Source organism: Sciurus vulgaris (assembly GCF_902686455.1).
Source record: "Sciurus vulgaris genome assembly, chromosome: 8".
Taxonomy (NCBI): Eukaryota; Metazoa; Chordata; class Mammalia; order Rodentia; family Sciuridae; genus Sciurus; species Sciurus vulgaris.
In genome coordinates, this window is record NC_136468.1 from 60,248,019 (window position 1) to 60,266,527 (window position 18,509).

The 18,509-nt window shown below is 34.6% G+C and overlaps 1 protein-coding gene across 13 annotated transcripts in view; it reads left to right on the forward strand.

Annotated features, from left to right (window-relative positions):
* CACNA2D1 (calcium voltage-gated channel auxiliary subunit alpha2delta 1) overlaps nt 1-18,509 on the forward strand; it is a 455,544-nt gene that overhangs the window by 93,045 nt on the left and 343,990 nt on the right. For all 13 annotated transcript variants that reach the window (XM_079151110.1, XM_079151106.1, XM_079151111.1 and 10 more), the window contains one exon: nt 9,285-9,401. In XM_079151110.1, coding sequence (XP_079007236.1) covers nt 9,285-9,401 — 117 coding nt within the window. The remainder of the gene's footprint in view (nt 1-9,284; nt 9,402-18,509) is intronic.

Genomic DNA, 18,509 nt, shown 5'->3' on the forward strand with positions numbered 1-18,509 from the left:
AGTGGAAGGATGTCCAGAGCAAGGCAGCCCAGAGACTTATTTTTATTGTGAATGCTAAACAGGAAGCTCCTAACTATGACTAATTCATTGCATTAGATTCTATTGCTACTGTGACAAATTACCATAAAATTTTTGGCTTAAACAAACAGATCCATTATTTTACAATTTTCAGATGTCTTTTCCTTGGCTTATTACTCCTCCATCTTCAAAGTCAGCAATGTTAGGCAGATTTCTTCTCATGCTTCCATGTCTGGTTTCCTTCCTTAGTTACATCTTCATTTTCCATTTTTTAAGGACCCTTTGATTCATCTGACTAGCAAACAATCCATCAGCAAACTCAATTCCCTTCTGTGGTGTAACAACAGATTCACTCAAGTTCTGAGGATTAGGATCTCTGGGAGGCTATTGTTCTGCTGACGCACAGCCATAATTTCTGTTGCTCAATATATCTGAATAATGTTTTCCTCCAGATAATCTTTTCATTGCTGCTAATACCCTGGATCTGTGCTATTCTGTACAACTGCTATCCTACGGTGAGAAATCCACTTGATTCAGTATGTTTTTCATTGTTTATACAAATCTTTTCTTCCTAGCTTCTCACAAGCTATTGACTTAGCAGTCAGCTTCACCTAGGTCTAAGTTCTTGCAGTTAGTTAGGAGCCAAGGGCAAGGCTACACATTAGAATATCACCAACTATGTAAGGAAGTTCCTTGGGTTCCCTTTTCATTAGGGACTGCCTGAGGGGAAACTTCCCTCAGTAAGATGGCGGTGGACCTGAAAGAAATTCTGATTGCTTGTCCAGGACAAGTTCCATGGAAGGGAAATAAACACACGCAGTGATTTGGGGTTGTCAAAGTTTGTACGCCTAAGATATAATATGTAGAAACTAGAGTGTGTATCTCTTTAGGAAACTTCACTTGCTTATCAGCTGCCATTTTCTCTCCCAGAAGGGAGACACATTAATCTCACCACTTGATGGTTGATCTTTTTCAGTCTAAAACAGCCTCTTGTGGTCATTTAATAAATTCCAAGTTCCAATTTCCTTACAATATTCTCCAATGTTCTTGATTTTGCTCCTTGGTGTCTAGATGTGAAGGGATCAAGCTGTCTGGTATATCTGCTTTCTTTTGTGCTCTTGACATGAATACTGAATATGATTGGTACCAAGGACTTGGGCCTTCTCCTCTAGCTTTGTAGGCTTCCTCAGCTCCAGGTGGGTCACCAACATCCTTCAACTAGACCTTTTCTTCCCAAATCAGCCTCTGCATTGGAATTCCCTTGGTCCTGCGCTGGGGCTATCTCTAGCAAAGGTGTTGACCCTTAACTCTCAGCTACTTTCTCACTTATGTTAACGGACTTTTCTATATAATTACACCTGATGAGTCAGGGAGATCCAGGGTATAGAGTGGTTTTCAGACTCACTTTGCCTGATTCATGCCAGATTTCTTTTCATCTTCTTCTGCTCTGGGCAGTGGTTTCTCTCCTTCAGATGAAATGGGACTCAAACTTCCTCCCTTCTGATATTCCAGAACCATAACTAACCTAATGCAGTTAGCTAAATGTATTGTTTAGCTTTCTGAAAGTGAATAAATAGTATAATGTCTGTAAAAGCACCTAAAAGTGGTATAGAATAGCTGCCTAAAATTAGTTGCTAATAATAATCTAGTTAGCAATCTAAAACGTAGAGACATTTTAGTTTTTAGTTAGTATCTTTGGGAAAATTTAGTTATATCCATGAGTGCTGTCACTTTGTAGTTAGCACAGTTGAGTTTATTTTTAAGAGTTTTATTTTGAAGATTATCTTGGAATTATGGACTTTAAAATTTAGAGGAAAGTGATTTGAAAGAAATTTCCAGTGAAAAAGGCAAGGGCTATAATTTGTGCTGTTTTCACTGTGAAACTTAGTCTTTGAATGTAGCCTTGGAAGATCATTAAAGTCAGTTAAGATGCTGAAAGAGAGAACGTTCAGGTGACAAGCAATTGTGGAGAGTAGCAGTAAGAGGACTCACAGTGGAGAAAAACTGAAGCATATTAGCGAATCAGTTTGGAGGAAAACAGTCCATCTTGACTTCTGTCTTTATGCTGCATTCTTTTTAGTAGAAAAAATGGAGGCCAATATCATGTAGCACGTGAGGCGCTGACATGATTTGAATGTTGTGCTGTCTAGATGGTGCCGGAAACTCATATTATTTCTAACATGCTATTTTTTTCCTTCAGAAAATAATTGGATAAAATTACAAAACAGGTGTTCATAAAAAAAAGATACTTTAGGTTGTTTTTTAAATATTAAAATGTTAATATATTAAATATTATAGAATCATGGCTTATTTTAGTGATGAAAATAGAAATATATTTATGCTATGAAATGAATCACATAATGCTAAATATCTATGTGAAACCTACTTTGAAAATCGTTTACTAAATATTTATCAGGAAACTTTTTGAGAGCCTTCACAAGAGCTCATACAACAGCCAAGGATATTGCATTTTTTAAAGCCAGAAAGCAAGAGCTAGTTCTTTGGTGATATGGTTACATAGTTTTAACTCATTTTTCTTACCAAAGAAAACATTCCAATGGCAGTTTTAAAAAAATTTTTAATTTATTTTTATTTTTAATTTTTAAATGTTTGTTCTATTTAGTTATATATAATAGCAGAATGCATTTTGATTCATTGTACACAAATGGAGTACAATTTTTCATTTCTCTGGTTATACACTGTTTGTCTCATTCCACCATCTTTCCTTCCCCCCCAATGCCCCCTCCCCTCATTTCCCTCTACACAATCCAACTTTCCATTCTTCTTTTCCCCTTACCCCCCACCCTCCCCTGCTATTGTGTATCATCAACCACTTATCAGAGAAAACATTTGGACTTTGGTTCTTTGGGATTGGCTTATTTCACTTAGCATGAAATTCTCCAACTCCATCCATGTACCTGCATATATAATCATTTTGTTTTTCTTTATGGCTGTGTAATATTCCATTGTGTATATATACCAGAGTTTCTTTATCCATTCATCTATTGAATTGCATCTAGGTTGGTTCCACAATCAAGCTGTTGTGAGTTGAGCAGCTATGAACATTGATCTGGCTGTATCACTGTAGTATGCTACTTTAAGTCCTTTGAGTATAATCCAAAGTGGGATACTGGTCAAATGGTGGGTCCATTCCCAGTGCTCTGGGAAATCTCCATACTGCTTTCCAGAATGTCTGCACCAAGTTGCAGTCCCACCAGCAATGTATGAATGTACCTTTTCCCCCACATCCTTGCTAACACCTATTGTTACTTGTATTCTTGATAATAGCCATTCTAATTGGAGTGAGATGAAATCTTAGGGTAGTTCTGATTTGCATTTCTCTAATTACTAGAGATGTTGAACATTTTTTCATATATCTGTTGATCACTTGTATATCTTCTTCTATGAAGTGTTTGCTCAGTTCCTTTCCCATTTATTGATTGGGTTTTGGTATCAGGGTGATACAGCTTCATAGAATGAATTTGGAAGAGTTATCTGCTTTTCTATTTCATGGAATACTTTGAGGAGTATTAGTATTAGTATTTCTTTGAAGTTCCTGTATAACTCAGCTGAGAATCCCTCTGGTCCCAGGCTTTTCTTGGCTTTTGGTGACTTCTTCTATTTCATTGCTTGAAGTTGATCTATTTAAATTGTGGATATCCTTCTTACTCAGTTTGGGTAGATCATATATCTCAAGAAATTTGTGGATGTGTTTGAGATTTTCTATTTTGTCATAGTATAGATTTTCAAAATATCTTCTAGTTATGTTTCATATCTCAATAGTGTCTGTTATGATATTTCCTTTTTATCACAAATTTTAGTAATTTGAGTTTTCTCTCTCTTCATTAGTGTGGTTAAGAGTTTATCGATTTTGCTTATTTTTTCAAAGAACTAACTTTGTTTTTTCAATTTTTTGAATTGTTTCTCTTATTTCAATTTCATTGATTTCAGCCCTGATTTTAATTATTTCCTGTCTTCTACTACTTTTGGTGTTGATCTGTTCTTCTTTTTCTAGGCCTTTGAGATGTAATGTTAGGTCATTTATTTGTTGACTTTTTATTTTTTTAATGAATGAGCTCCATGCGATGAGTTTTCCTCTTAGTACTGCTTTCATAGTATCCCAGAGATTTTAATATGTTGTATTTTTGTTCTCATTTACCTCTAAGAATTTTTTTATTTCCCTTCTGATGTCTTCTGTTATCCATGCATCATTCGATAGCCTATTATTTAGTCTCCAGGTGTTGTAGTAGGTTCTATTTTTTATTTTATCATTGATTTCTAATTTCATTTCATTATGATCTGATAGAATGTAAGGTAGTATCTCTATTTTTTTGTGTTTGCTAAGAGTTGCTTCCGTGGCTTAACAATTTGTTTTCGAGAAGGATCCATGTGCTGCTGAAAAAAAAGTGTGCTTGCTTGTTGATGGAATATTCTATATATATCTGTTAAGTATAAATTATTAATTTTATTACTGAGTTCTATGGTTTCTTTGTTCAGTTTTTGTTTGGAAGATCTATCCAGTGGTGGGAGAGGTATGTTAAAGTCACCTAGTACAATTGTGTTGTAGTCTCTTTGATTCTTGAAATTGAGAAGGGTTTGTTTACCATATATAGATGCTCCATTGTTTGGGGCATAAATATTCATGATTGTTTTGTCTTGTTGATTTATGGTTCCCTTAAGCAATATGAAATGTCCTTTCTTATCCCTTCTGACTAACTTTGACTTGAAGTCCACTTTATCTGATATGAGAATGGAAACCTCTGAGTCTGTGTGTGGTATGTTTTTCCCATCTTTTCACCTTTAGTCTGTGGATGTTTTTCCTATGAGTTTCTTGAAGGCAGCATATTATTGGGTCTTTTTAAAAAATCTGATCTGCCTGTCTATGTCTTTTGATTAATGAGTTTAGGCCATTAACATTCAGGGTTATTATTGAGATATGATTTGTATTCCCTGTCATTTTGCCTTTTTTTTTTGTTTTTTAACTTGAGTTGGTTTCTCCTTCTATTGACTTTTCCTTTAGTGAGTTCCTCCCTTTGCTATCTTTCATTGTTGTTTTTCACTTCCTCCTCAGGGAATATTTTGCTGAGAATGTTTGTAGTGCAGTCTTTCTATTTGTAAATTCTTTTACCTTTTGTTCATCACGGAAGTATTTAATTTGTCATCAAATCTGAAGGTTAGTTTTGCTGGGTATAAGATTCTTGGTTGGCATCCATGTTCTTTTAGAGCTTGAAATATGTTGTTCCAGACCCTCCTAGCTTTTAGGGTCTGGGCTGAGAAACACACTGATAACCATATTGGTTTCCTCCTATATATAATCTGATACTTGGACTGGGGATATAGCTCAGTTGGTAGTGTGCCTGCCTTGCATGCACAAGACCCTGGGTTTAATCCCCAGCACCATAAAAAAAAAAAAAAAAAAATGCTATAATCTGATCCTTTTTTCTCATGGTCTTTAAAATCCTGTCTTTATTTTGTATGTTGTATGTTGGGCATTTTCATTATAATGTGCCTTGGTGTGAATCTGCTGTAATTTTGTACATTTGTTGTTCTGTAAGCCACTTGTATTTGATTTTCCACTCATTTTGCAGGTTTGAGAATTTTCTGATATTATTTCATGTGAATAGGTTGTTCATTCCTTTGGTTTGTATCTCTGTGCCTTCCTCAATCCTGATAATTCTTAAATTTGTTCTTTTCATGTTATCCCATAATTCTTGATTTCTTACCATCTTCTCTATGTGATCAACTTTATTTTCAAGATTAAATATTTTGTCTTTATTGTCTGAGGGTTCTGTCTTTAGGTGATTTAGTTTGTTGGTGATGCTTTCTAGTGAGTTTTTAATTTGGTTGTTTCCTTCTTTTCAAGGATTTCTGTTTGTTTTTGTTTCCGAATCTCTATCTCTTTATTGAAATGATCTTTTCTTTCTTGTATTTGCTCTTTTAACTGTTTATTGCAGTGATTGTTCATTGCCTGCATTTGCTCTCTTATCTCATCCTTTACTTCGAAGATCATTTTAATTATGTGTATTCTGAACTCCTTTTCCTATATTTCTCCTACCATGTTGTCAGTGGTTTCTATTAATATTGCATCTTGTTTTGTTTGGGGCACTTTCTTCTTGTGTTTTTTTATGTTGTTTGTGAATCTTCCCCTATGCAGTACCCATCTGAGATATTACAGTTTCCCCACTATGGGTTTATAGTGTCCCTGCATGTTTCCAATACCTCATCTTTAAGGGGGACATCAATATTAGCAGCACACAGTACGAACAATATGCAGCCTTAAACTAAATAGCGCCTATTAAGATGTTAACAGTATTGTCATAATAAACAGAGATAATGAATTAGATTATTATGTACAGCATAACCAATAGGTTTGCAATAAGGTCTACAGTTTCTGCTAATGAATAAAGAGGATGGGGAGCAGTGTAGGATGTAATGTTAATGAAATAAGAAGTGAGTATATAGAGGTAGTTGATCATAGGCAGAGTGAAAAAGCGGAATCAAAAGAAGTTGGTTGTTAGTATGAGAAAATGGAGGAAGAGACTCCAAGGAAACAGATAAATATGAGGAAAATAGAATAATAATAATAAAGAAAAAATAAAATATTAAAATTAAAATAAAAAAAATTCAACAGAACTGTAATATGCTATTCAAACCTCCCAGTCTTCAGTAGACTGATGTATGAAAGGTACTTGATAATGAGAGCTTCTAATCGCCAACTGGTTTCCCAGAATGGTAGCTTCCCCACCTAAAGATGGTGGCCTTGGCCTTGGGGATAACCCATGATGGCGACAGAAGTGTCCCCACTCGTTGTAGACAGGGAGCTGCAGCAGTCCATGCAGGTCTGGGCGGGCAGGCATTGGAGTCCAATTGCAGTTTTATATATAAAATAATATATTTATTTTTGCATTCTAGACTTTCCCCACTTTGTCTATTTAAAATTTGTGAGTCAGGGTTCATTTCACTCTCTTTTGTTAGTCAGTTCTCTGTCACTATAATGAAATATTTGAGACCATTAACTTTTAAAGAGAAAAGATTTATTTTGACTTACAGGTTTGGAGGTTCCAGTCCATGATCAGTCATTCCCATAGCTTGGGCCTGTTGTCAGGCAGTACATCATGATGGTAGTGTTTGGAAGAGCAAGACTGCTCAAGTCAATACCAGGAATGAAAATAAAAAAAAGAGGAAGGGAGTCATGGTCCCATAATAACCTTTGAGGGCGCATCTCCAATGATCTGAGGACCTTCCAGTAGGCTCTGCTTCCCAACGGTTTCACCCCCTTGGGGACCTAGTTTTTAGCACATGGGCCTTAGGGGGACATTAAAATTCAAACCATAGTATTTCTTAATTATTTTAAAATTATAATAGAAATAAAATTTGAGGGAACATTTTGTATATATTTTAGAGGATATGTATATATGTGAGATAAATCAATTAATAATCTGTTCATTTTTAAACCATTTAGTAATGTGTTTGGCACCTGCAGTGATTTAATAACTGACATTATCTGTAGTGTATAACATGAAGAACATATTGTACATGTGAAATAATCTTCACCAGCTGTGATGTACATTGTTCTTTCTGTACCACAGGAAGGCAGTTAGAATAGAGAAATGAACAAGATGTTAATGGTACAAAGCACAGTACATTTCCCATCAATTAGTTCTATTGGTTTTATTGCAAAGAACTAAATATCCTGAATCAATTCAAGTGATGTCAAGGTTTGTCTATTTGTACCCAAATCATTTACTCAATTCAAGAATTCCCATTTCTCAATCTCATCTGAGGCTGAAATGAGAGCTTTTCATTGGATGGGGTTCTTCATGGGTAACCTGGGTATTTAAAAGAAGACTCCATATCCTCCCTCTGAAAGCATAAGCAATCCAGTGATATGCGTGAGTTCTGGAAGAAACCAAATATGGGATCTTTATATCACACTAAATTGATGTGCCTTGGATAGTTTGAAACAAAACCTACAAGGCCAATGTTCAAATGCATGTGGGCATTTCCATCAATTCATCACTTTTAGGAGTAAAAATGTGATTGAAATCTTTTTAAATACCAATTAACTGTAACTCCCTTAATAAAGTTTTAAGTCCATGGAAACTAATACACTATGTGATGGATGAATGTTAGCATTTGCATTTGTGTCCGCTAGAAGCCAGTGTTCACCAGCAGCATCTTGTTCCGCTGGGACCAGGCTGTAGAACCTGTTGGTAGTAAGGAGGATTGCTGGAGACTTGCCAGAAAAAAGCAGGGTTGAACTGGTTCCGGTATGTGCCTGGATTCACTTCTCATAAGACAGTAAAAACCTGCCAGGTCCTGGCTTTCAAAGATGGTTTAGTCATGCATGTACACCCCATCTGTTCCATGCATAAGGGATTTCCTTCTCAGCTCAACACTCCAGCCACAAACACTGCCACTGCTCCCTGCCTCCCTCCCTGCTTTAATTCCTCTTCTCCTGCTGGGAGTGTACAGGCTGTGTAAACCAGGCGCAGCTTATGCCACTCTAGGGAAATCCTAGAGATGAGCCAGAAATAAAGTTGAATTTTTCTTTTGTCACCTAGCTTAATTTTGGCCTAGTTTGATTCAGTGATTTAAAAAAACACACAAAAACATTTAATTTGATTTTTTTTTTAAATGAATACATCATTACAGTTCTAACCAAAAGTCTACTGTACATTTCAGTAACCTTCAACTTCTCTGCACGTGAACTGTCTCTGCATGTTATCTGACTGAACCTCAGCAGGGGATTCTTATTCATTCATTCCTCTCTCTCTTCATAAAGTTTAGCAGCATGCTTTAGCCTTCAGGGTTTCAGGGAGGGACCTTCTCCGTGATATAATCCTTCCTCCTACCTTTGTTTGACACACACTCCTCCCAGTTTTGACCTCCCTGCTCCAGTTCTCCCTCTATTTTCTAGAATGACCTCCCTTTTTCTTAAAAGGCAATTGACAGTTAATGCCAGGTTGTGATGCTGGGGTGGACAGGTATAGCTTCAAACTTCAAAATTGCAAATGCAAATTATTGTGGTACAAGCTGCTTTACAACCTGTAACATAACCTATTATTTTAGCAAGCTGGTGGTCTGAGAGTAAATTTTTATTTATTTATATAGTTTTCCTCTTTTAGCCAAACTTCAAAATGATCAAAATGAAGAAAGAGAAGGGTAGATCTTTTTAATCCTTTGTTTATAATTTTAAATACTTTCTAATGGGAATTTATGAGCCAAATTATTATCCTTATTAATGTTCTTTTCCTTTCACACAGATTTATGAGAAATATCAGGATTTGTATACTGTGGAACCAAATAATGCACGCCAGCTGGTGGAAATTGCAGCCAGGGATATTGAGAAACTTCTAAGCAACAGATCTAAAGCCCTGGTGGTGAGTTTAAATTGGATCTGCTCCTTCTCTTATTTACCATTGGTTACCTATTATTTATTTTTCATGCTTTATTTGGAGATTTTGTTTAGTTGTTTTCTTTACTGTAGTAATTGTGTTCATGTGATGTGTTCATAAAACAGTGACAGATCATGCTTTCGTTGGGAACCTAGAATAATCAGGTAGCATTTTAAAAAAATACTGGTTTATTGTTATAATACTACTATGTTTTTATAATACATATGAAAAGTGTATCCAGTTCATATGTAGGTATATTTATGCATATATGTCATTATGCATAATAATGAACACATTTAAATGTCATTAGAGGACAACACCAAGGATATTATTTGCACCCTTAAACTCATGCCATCCTTCTGCCTCCCTGCCAGATGTGGCCAATATGCTAGATAATTGATTAATCATTTCTTCGCTTTATAAAAATAGCTATATCTCACATAACTGCTTTACTTAACAAGGTATATTTTACTTGCTTACTTTTGAGCTTTGTAGACATTGTATCATTCTGTAATCTGTCTTTAGCAACTTGCTTTTCTTCATCAACATTATGTTTATATGATTTATCTGTGTTCTTGTATTTAGCTTCAATTCATTTTATACTCATCCTACCTTATCCACTGGGGGTCCTAGAAGAGGTCCTAGAATAGACCCCCAGTGGATGCCTAAAACCAAGGATAGTAGTGAACCCTACATAGTCGTCTATCAATATTCATGGGAGATGCAGAACCTGTGGATGTGGAGGTCTGACTGTACTGTTTTTTTCCTGTACATTCCTGTTTATGACAGTATGTAACATGTAAATTTGGCAGAGAGTAACAATAAATAATAAAATAGAACAATGATAAAAATATATTGTAATAAAAGTTATATGTGACTGGTCTTTCTCCCCAAATAGCCTATTGTACTATACTTAAATGCTCCTTCTTGTGATGTCAGATGGCGTAATGTCAATGTGATGAAATAAAGCTTGGTGAATGTCCTAGGCATCTTGATGTAGCATTAGAGTACTTCATACAGGTTGTTTGAACAAAAGCACTGCAGTACTTTGACAGTTGACTTGAAAACTGAATTGGCACCATAGTAAGTGAGCAACAGGGAGGTAGTGTATAAAGTGTGGATATGCTGAACAAAGTAATGATTCATGTCCTGAGCAGAATGGGGCAAGATTTTATCATGCTACTCAGTCTGGCATGCAGTTTAAAATTTATGAATTATTACTGGAATTTTCCACTTAGTATTTTCAGACTATTTTTAAGCATGTGTAATTGAAGCCACAGAAAGCAAAGTCATGTATAAGAGGGGACTACTATGTTTACAGGTATATATTATTTTATGAGGATGTATCTCAATTTATTTATTATTTGTTTGTTGGCAAATTATTATTTGGATTGCTTCCAGAGAAATGCTATTACGAATAGTGCTGCTGAATTTTCTTGAACGTATATCTTGGTACACATTTGCAAGAATACAGGATAGTAGAATTGTTAGATTATAGGGAATTCACGAAGTCAACTTTAAAAACTATAAGAAGTGTTATCCAGAATAGTTATATCAATTTAGACTTCTACTGATATATGAGTCCCCATTAGTCCATATTCTGGACAGATGTAAAAGTGTCAGACTTATTAATTATAGGCAAACAAATTGATATAAAATGGAACCTCTGTTAACTACTAATGAGGAAATCATCTTGTGTTCATTTATCTTTCTCTTCTTCAATGAAATATATTTTCATATCTTTCACATATTTTTATTCTTTTGATATGTAGGTTATGTATTATTAGTGTTAATTCATTGTAGTTATATTCAAGGCAAATATGTTTTCTTAACTTTTGGCTTATTCACTGTCTTTATCATGTATTTTAATAAATTCTTACTTTTAATGTTGTCAAAGCCAACTTTTTTAGTATTTTGGAATGTTATATCTAAAAAATCTTTCCCTACCCTTATTAAGTTATCAATTATTATTAATTAAATTATTGACTACACATGATTTAACAATGTATTTTACTCTAAATGGTTTTAAGTTTTGTCTTTCATATTTAAGTATTTGATCCATTTTCAACTGTTATTAGTATATAATTTTAGGTTGCAATTAAAATTAATGATTTCCCAACTAATTTTCCAAAGACAATTTGTTAAATAATTTGCTGCTTTCCTTTAGTGATGTCCAAATTATCAAACTAGGCATCTGGTAGGTGCCGTGTTTTATTCAGAAGGATTTTGCCTATTCTTTTCTTTTTCTTTTTTTTAAAACACAATACCTTTGTTTTATTTATTTATTTTTATGTGGTGCTGAGGATTGAACCCAGTGCCTCACATGTGCTGTGCAAGCATTCTGCCACTGAACTACATCCCCCAGGCCCTCTTGCCTATTCTTGAACCTTTACTTTCTATCTATATTATAGATTCAGCATGTAATTATCTGGCAAAATCTCCATTGGGATTTTGAGTGGTATCATACTGATTCAGACCATTTGGAGAAGAATTGTTATCTTTATTACATTTTGTCTTTCTGTTTATAAGCCAGATATTCTTTCCATTAAGCTATTTTTTAGGTCATTCAACAAAATTTTAATTTCTTTTCATAAAGTTTTCACATATGTTTTGTTAGATACAATGCTAGAACTTATTCTTTAGACCTCAGCACTGTTATAGGTCTTTCTTCCAATACTACCCTTTATTTCCTGTTTGCTTTTCAGTCACAGTTCAGAATTTTAGCTTGTTACATTTTATACATATTTTGGCCCTCAAAAACTTTCCTTGCTTTTTTAGGCAATTATAATTCTTTTTATAATGATGGTTAAAGTATCCAGGATCTTGTAATGTAGGAGCAGGGTAAGATCAAATTTCATGACTGGACAATTAAAAGCATTCTTATCTTCAATTTTAAGAATGTGAATATTTTTAAACTTAGAGATATGTATGTCTGCGGTAAAAAAATTACTTAATAAAAATAATGTACTTTAAGTGATTAATATTCTGGGGACAGCTGAAAATGTTTCTTTGTATGTTGTTTTTTTATCAGTTTACCCTTTTTTTCTCCAGACACAGGAAGGAAGTAATCTGGTCCCATTTTGCTCAGTCCCTTGGAAAAGTTTGTAGATAGCAGGTATTTTGTCATAATTGGATTAAAATGGGAGCGTTTTATGACTTTTTCATGTCATTTGTAGTTGAAGCTCAAGACATGTGGTGCATTATATGAAATCTGTGGGGGATCAGTGACTACCCTATGTGCATGATGGCAGAATACAGAAGGTATAAGGGTTAATTAATGTAGAATTTGTTAAGTTTTATGTCTGGGAGAATGATTCATGTTTGTTTTCAAACTGAATTCTTTATTTAACTTCTTTGATTTCACAAAAGTAGAAAACACACATTATTTAGTAGGGAAACATTTTGAGGCTAATTGTAAAACAGGTGCTACATTATATTGTAAATGAATGCAAGATGCCATTATTAATTTACTTTTATTTTTGCTGTAGGCTTATACTTAGGAAGACACCTGGAGTCAAGGAGCTTTAATTTATTTGGTTGTTATACCTGCATAATTTTATATATTGAATATAGTGGAAAAATCATGAAATACAAATCTAAGCTAGATGCTAGAGTTTAGTATTAGACTTTATTGAGTGTTTATTACTAAGAAACATTATCTAATTATTTCTCACAATAATAGTGTAGTCTAGATACTATTATCAGCCTCATTTTTCAATCAGTAAGTAGAGCCTTTGAGAGTTCCTGAAACTTGCCCAAGGAAATGTGTCTAATAAGTAATGAATGACAGCGCTTCTCAGACTTTAATAGGCATGCAGATCACCTGTGGCTCCTGTTAAAATGCAGATTTTTATTTAACAGACTGAGCCAGAGATACTACATTTCAAATAAGCTCCCAGGTGATGCTGATGTGCCTGGTACAAAGACAGTCTTTTGAGCAGTAAGAATTCAAATGTTTCTGACTGCAGGATCAGAATTTTCACTTTTAAATATTTGTAGTAAATGTTATTGTGCATGTATGCACACAAATTTTACATGATTAAAGATTAACATTTTAATTATTTTATAGTCTGTTGAATTTTTGAATTAAAAATTCAAATATAATTTATTTTATTGCTTTATGCTTTATGTAGAGTACCTAAACTACTTCCCCCAATATTTTCTGTTTTAAATTTCAGCATTTAACTTTTTATTTATGTTGTTATGATCTTTTGATTTGCTTCTTCAACCAAACTTACAAAAAATTATAGTTACTTTGTCTTATAATAATCTTTTTGATAGTAAAACAGACTTTTGTATTTCTGTAGTTATAATTTGGTATTTTGCAGGAGGGGTGAAGTATATAAAATCATGTTAGGATTCTGATAATTTTTTGCATTAGGTCCTTATAGAACTCCTGTGAAGTAGACACATTGTTTATTCATTCGTCATTTATAAGTTAGGAATTCAGAGGACAAAGTTTCTTGTTTAATATTGTGTATATAGTGTGAGGTGGTGGTAGAATTCAATTTGAGTTCTTCTGTCTACAGACGCTTTTAGCTATCTTATTTTAAGATTTATCTGCTAAATGAACAATTTTTTTTGACATTTGCTGCTTTTATGTCTGAGAAAGTGGCTCAATATGATTATTTTCTTGCTAACATTGTTGGATTATTCATAAAGTAATCTGAAACCTAACAATATTTAGAAGCAAAAAAGAAACATTTAACATTGCTGTTAGCATTCATTTCAGCCTGAAGTTGGCTGAAATATGTGCAAGTATTAATGAACAATTCATGGGAGGAACCTTTTTAACAAAACAGCTCAACCTCCCATGATGCCTCTCGAGAGATGGATGTAAATGAAATCAGTGGTCTCATTGTTCCTCAACCTGCCCAGTCAAGGGGATCTGCTCAGTAAATGAAGGTCTCTGGACATTTTGCGCAGAGAAAATGGGATCAAGGTTATAATAAACAAATTTTTCTAGTGATACTTTCCCTATTATGGCATATTCTGTCTCCCTCTGGTTGTCCTGGTAACTTTAATTGAAACTACTCCAATCTATTAAGAAGCTTTAAATACTGTAATATGCCCTAACTCTTAATTCAGCTTTGACGTTCAGCTTATGATTAGATAATGAAAAGAGAAAATTGACAAATGTTTTAAATGAATATTAAGGTTTTATTTGTTTGTTTCTAGAAGAACTTGATTATTGTTATTTAACCAAATTGTTTTCCCATGTTTCTTCAGAATTAGGCCAATAGCTCTATATCTTTTGTATCTGACAGAAGCAGTGCTAATAGAATATCCTAAAAATATAGATTTCTACTCTTCATCTCTCGGGATGTTAATGCAGAAATATAGAAAGAAGTCCTAGAAAAATTAAGTCCAAATAAGTGAGAAAAGGGTCCAAGGAATAACAGTGAAGTTCTTTTTGTGTGTGTGATTGAGTACTGGGGATTGAACTCAGGGGCACGAGACCACTGACCCACATCCTCAGCCGTATTTTTTGTGTTTTATTTAGAGACAGGTTCTCACTGAGTTGCTTAGCACCTTGCTTTGGCTGAGGTTGGCTTAGAACTTGTGATCTTCCTGCCTCAGCCTCTCAAGCTGCTGGGATTACAGGTGTGTGCTACTGCACCTGGCAATAGTAAAGTTGTTTAGAAACTCAAAGATGAAGTAAAAATTTATTCTATTTGTCTATTAATAGTCATTGGTTTACTTTTGTGGGAACAGATTCAGTAGGATGTACTGGAATGGAGTAAATACTGTAGTGTTACAGAGTAATTGGGGAGTGACAGATTGGAAAGAAATTTGTCTGGATTTTCATGAAATTTGGTAGGATAGCAAAACAGAAATGTGAATTATTAGTGAAGACTGTTGTTCTTTCTGTTTGTTTTTAAGAATGGAGGACATATAAGCCTGCCTGTAGTCAGAGAGGAAGCCATCTGTGAAATTTGAAAAAAAAAAAAAAGAAATTCTCATTGCTGAAAGACAGTTCCAGAAAAGGAAGAGAGAAGTCAGGGTCGTGGAATTTATCTTTGAAGAGATGGTGGGATCTTTCACTTGGGCCAGGGGAGATATTATTAAATATAAAGACAAAATAAAGACAATTAAGAGTGCAGAGAAAGAAAAGTTGAAAGTCATGTTGGATGACCACTTTTTTCTTGATCAAATTGAAAGTGATATTATACTGCAAAGAATGGACTTGGAGACTGAAGGTTTGGGGGCAATCAAGTAAAAAGGTGAAAGGAGTCTACTATGGGTAATTAAAATGACTTATGGATAAAATCTAGAACATTCCTTACATTGAAAAAAGGCACAAGGTATAAAATGCCCTGAATGTCCTAAAAGTGAGGTCCTTAGCTATGTAGGAGTTTCAGAGCTGTCTGAAAATTTTGTGTATGTGGGTATATTTTTGATCATTAGTCCAAAATCTGTCCTGGGGGTCTAAACTTATTCAACTTGAGTAATGAAGAGAAAAATTACTTTGAAGAAAGTATGATATATTTTGTCATTTCTTTTCTCCCAGAAGAAAGTGTATATACCTTTCTCTTTAATGTTAGTGCAAATGTCTTTGCTAAGATTATTCAGGGAACTAAGATTTTCTGCATCAGTGCAGTATAAATAGTGATCCACTATTTGTTTTGTATAGTTGAGATTACTTTTATTTATTTTGATTAAGTACATGCCTGTGGATGCTAAGAGCAAAATGCTGAGGCTAGAGATGCTCAGATCACTGAGAAGTAGTTCTTTGGACACAAGGTTTCACGTAAACCTGTGCAGATGTACACCTTACGTGATGGAACTGGTCTTAGGATCCAACAGGGCTTCCTGTCAGGGGCAAAGTCAGTGTAGTGAAAAGAAGGTAGATAAACACTGTCAGGTTGGAACTGAGAGGTTGGGGTATAAATGATAACCTCAAGGGTGGCAGTTCAATTTCTGGATATCTCCAACCAGGAAAGTACTGCAAGAGAGGAACAAGTCTATGTTGGACATCCACCAGTCCCAGAGAGTACCAGCACATAATTATAGTCAAAAGAAAGGGCATTCCATGGCCAGCATCTCTTAGTGTCTGTTATTGCTGAAATCGCCCTTTGTGAGCTGAAAAGTGGGGTCAAATGGAATCAGGAGAAGCTCAGAGGGTGGACAGAGAAGTTTACTTTCCCACCTGAAGTTTCTTAGTCAGAAACGTTAACAAGATGGGAATGAGTTCTTAAATGTATTTTATTTATTTTTTTATTATTTTTTGAGATAGAGTCTCATCATGTTGCTCAGGTTGGCCCTGAACTCCTGGGCTCAAGTGATCCTCCTACCTCAGCCTACCCATATCTGGGTCTATAGTTGTGTGCCACTGTAATTGGCTTAAATTAATTTTAAATTAAGCTTAGCATTTTGCTTTTTAGCCCAGATTAAATATTTTAATTGGTTAACTGGGACAGTTTTTAGGAATAAAACTTTTGTCTGCAATGTCAAACAAAAAAGTTATGGAGACTGTAAGACTTAATGTTGTGTTCAAATATGATTAATAGGCAAGCTTACTAATGGGTGATTTAGACAGATTATTTATTTTCCATCATATAAGAAGAAATCTGTAGGTGCATAACTCAAGAGATTTTCGAAAGACCCATTCTGTTACGTTTGTGTCCATCTCACTGGACAAGCTTTGGTTGAAGAAGGCGGCCAGGGGCACTCCTTCGTGGTGGAGATGTAGTATTTAACTGAACCATTCTGTCTGTACAAAATTCGAGTACTCTTAATTACAATATAGAGCCAAACATCTGGTGTCTATATCAAGACTTTCTCCAGATTTACTGTGAATTTAAGGGAAGCGAGTCTCAATAAAATTAGTTTTAAAGAAGCACAGGGGTGAAAAGAAAATAATGCTTTCTGTTAGCTTTTTTAGTAGAGGCCCAGCCTTTGATAAAACGATTTCATTCATAAACCAGTTTTCTCTAACAAGACTTGGCACAATATGTATAGTAGTTGAATGCAAAGACAATTGAATTCATCTAGGATTGAGGATTGGCAGAGTAAATTTTGAAAGCATCAAGGGTTTTGAAGATTTGGTCATCAGTAATTGAACTATTTGAAAACACAGCCCATGTTAGGAGGACCTGATAATGGTCAAAATGAAGAGTTTGAAAGAGAGTAGAGGCTTTTATATGGGCAAGGTTTAAGTTTATGGGGAATGGTAGAGAAACAAGTAGTTGTGGTAAAGGAAATTAGGAAATGTGAGAAATAAAGTGAGAAATTAAATTACAAGTAAATGACCTGATTGCTTAAATTGAGAAGATTAGAAGGTTCTGGAATTTTAATAGTAAGGAGCATATTAATAATTAACATTTATTGAATGCTGTGGTTCTGACACTCTTCCTGTGTTCTTTTCACATAGTTCTAACATCACTTCTATTCTGCAAAGTAGGTATAATTGGTCTCATTTTATAGGAGAGGAAGGGAAAGCTCAGAAATTTCAGTAATACACCCAACCTTACACAGATAGCAGAGAATTTACACCTGGTTACATGTACCTATGGAAATAGTTGGTGTTCCATTATGTGTCCTCTTATTAATTTAAAACTTTACAAATCAAGATTTAGGCTTGAATTCTTTCATTTGGGTTATCTAAGTTTCAGCAAATGTTCACTGTCTCATCTGTATGACATCTCAATGATCTTACTTCCCAGATTTTAATCTATCATTTTTCCAGTAAAATCAGAACACTGTGAAGGTGGCATATAGCTGTTATAACTATGAAAGCTATACAGTAATACCTTGATGGGGTCTCATCCCTTAAAGTCAGCATCTTCATCTATTTCGTTTGCCCTATACCACATAACATCTATCTAGAGCAGTGTCAGCCAACTGTAATGTAGACATCATCTGCAGACTCTTTCCAGTTAATGATTTGGGTAAAATGCGTTTTGAATTTTGAAATCCAGTGTTCACAGAGTAGATAGAGCTCTCAATAAGATATTTTTGTTCCTTGGTTTGTTTTTGGTGGTGCTTATGAGGCAATTATTTATTTGTACATTCTCCAAACTCACTATTTTAACAATATGGTATGTGAAGTCTTCATTTACATTCCAAATACGATTACTAAATCATCAGAAT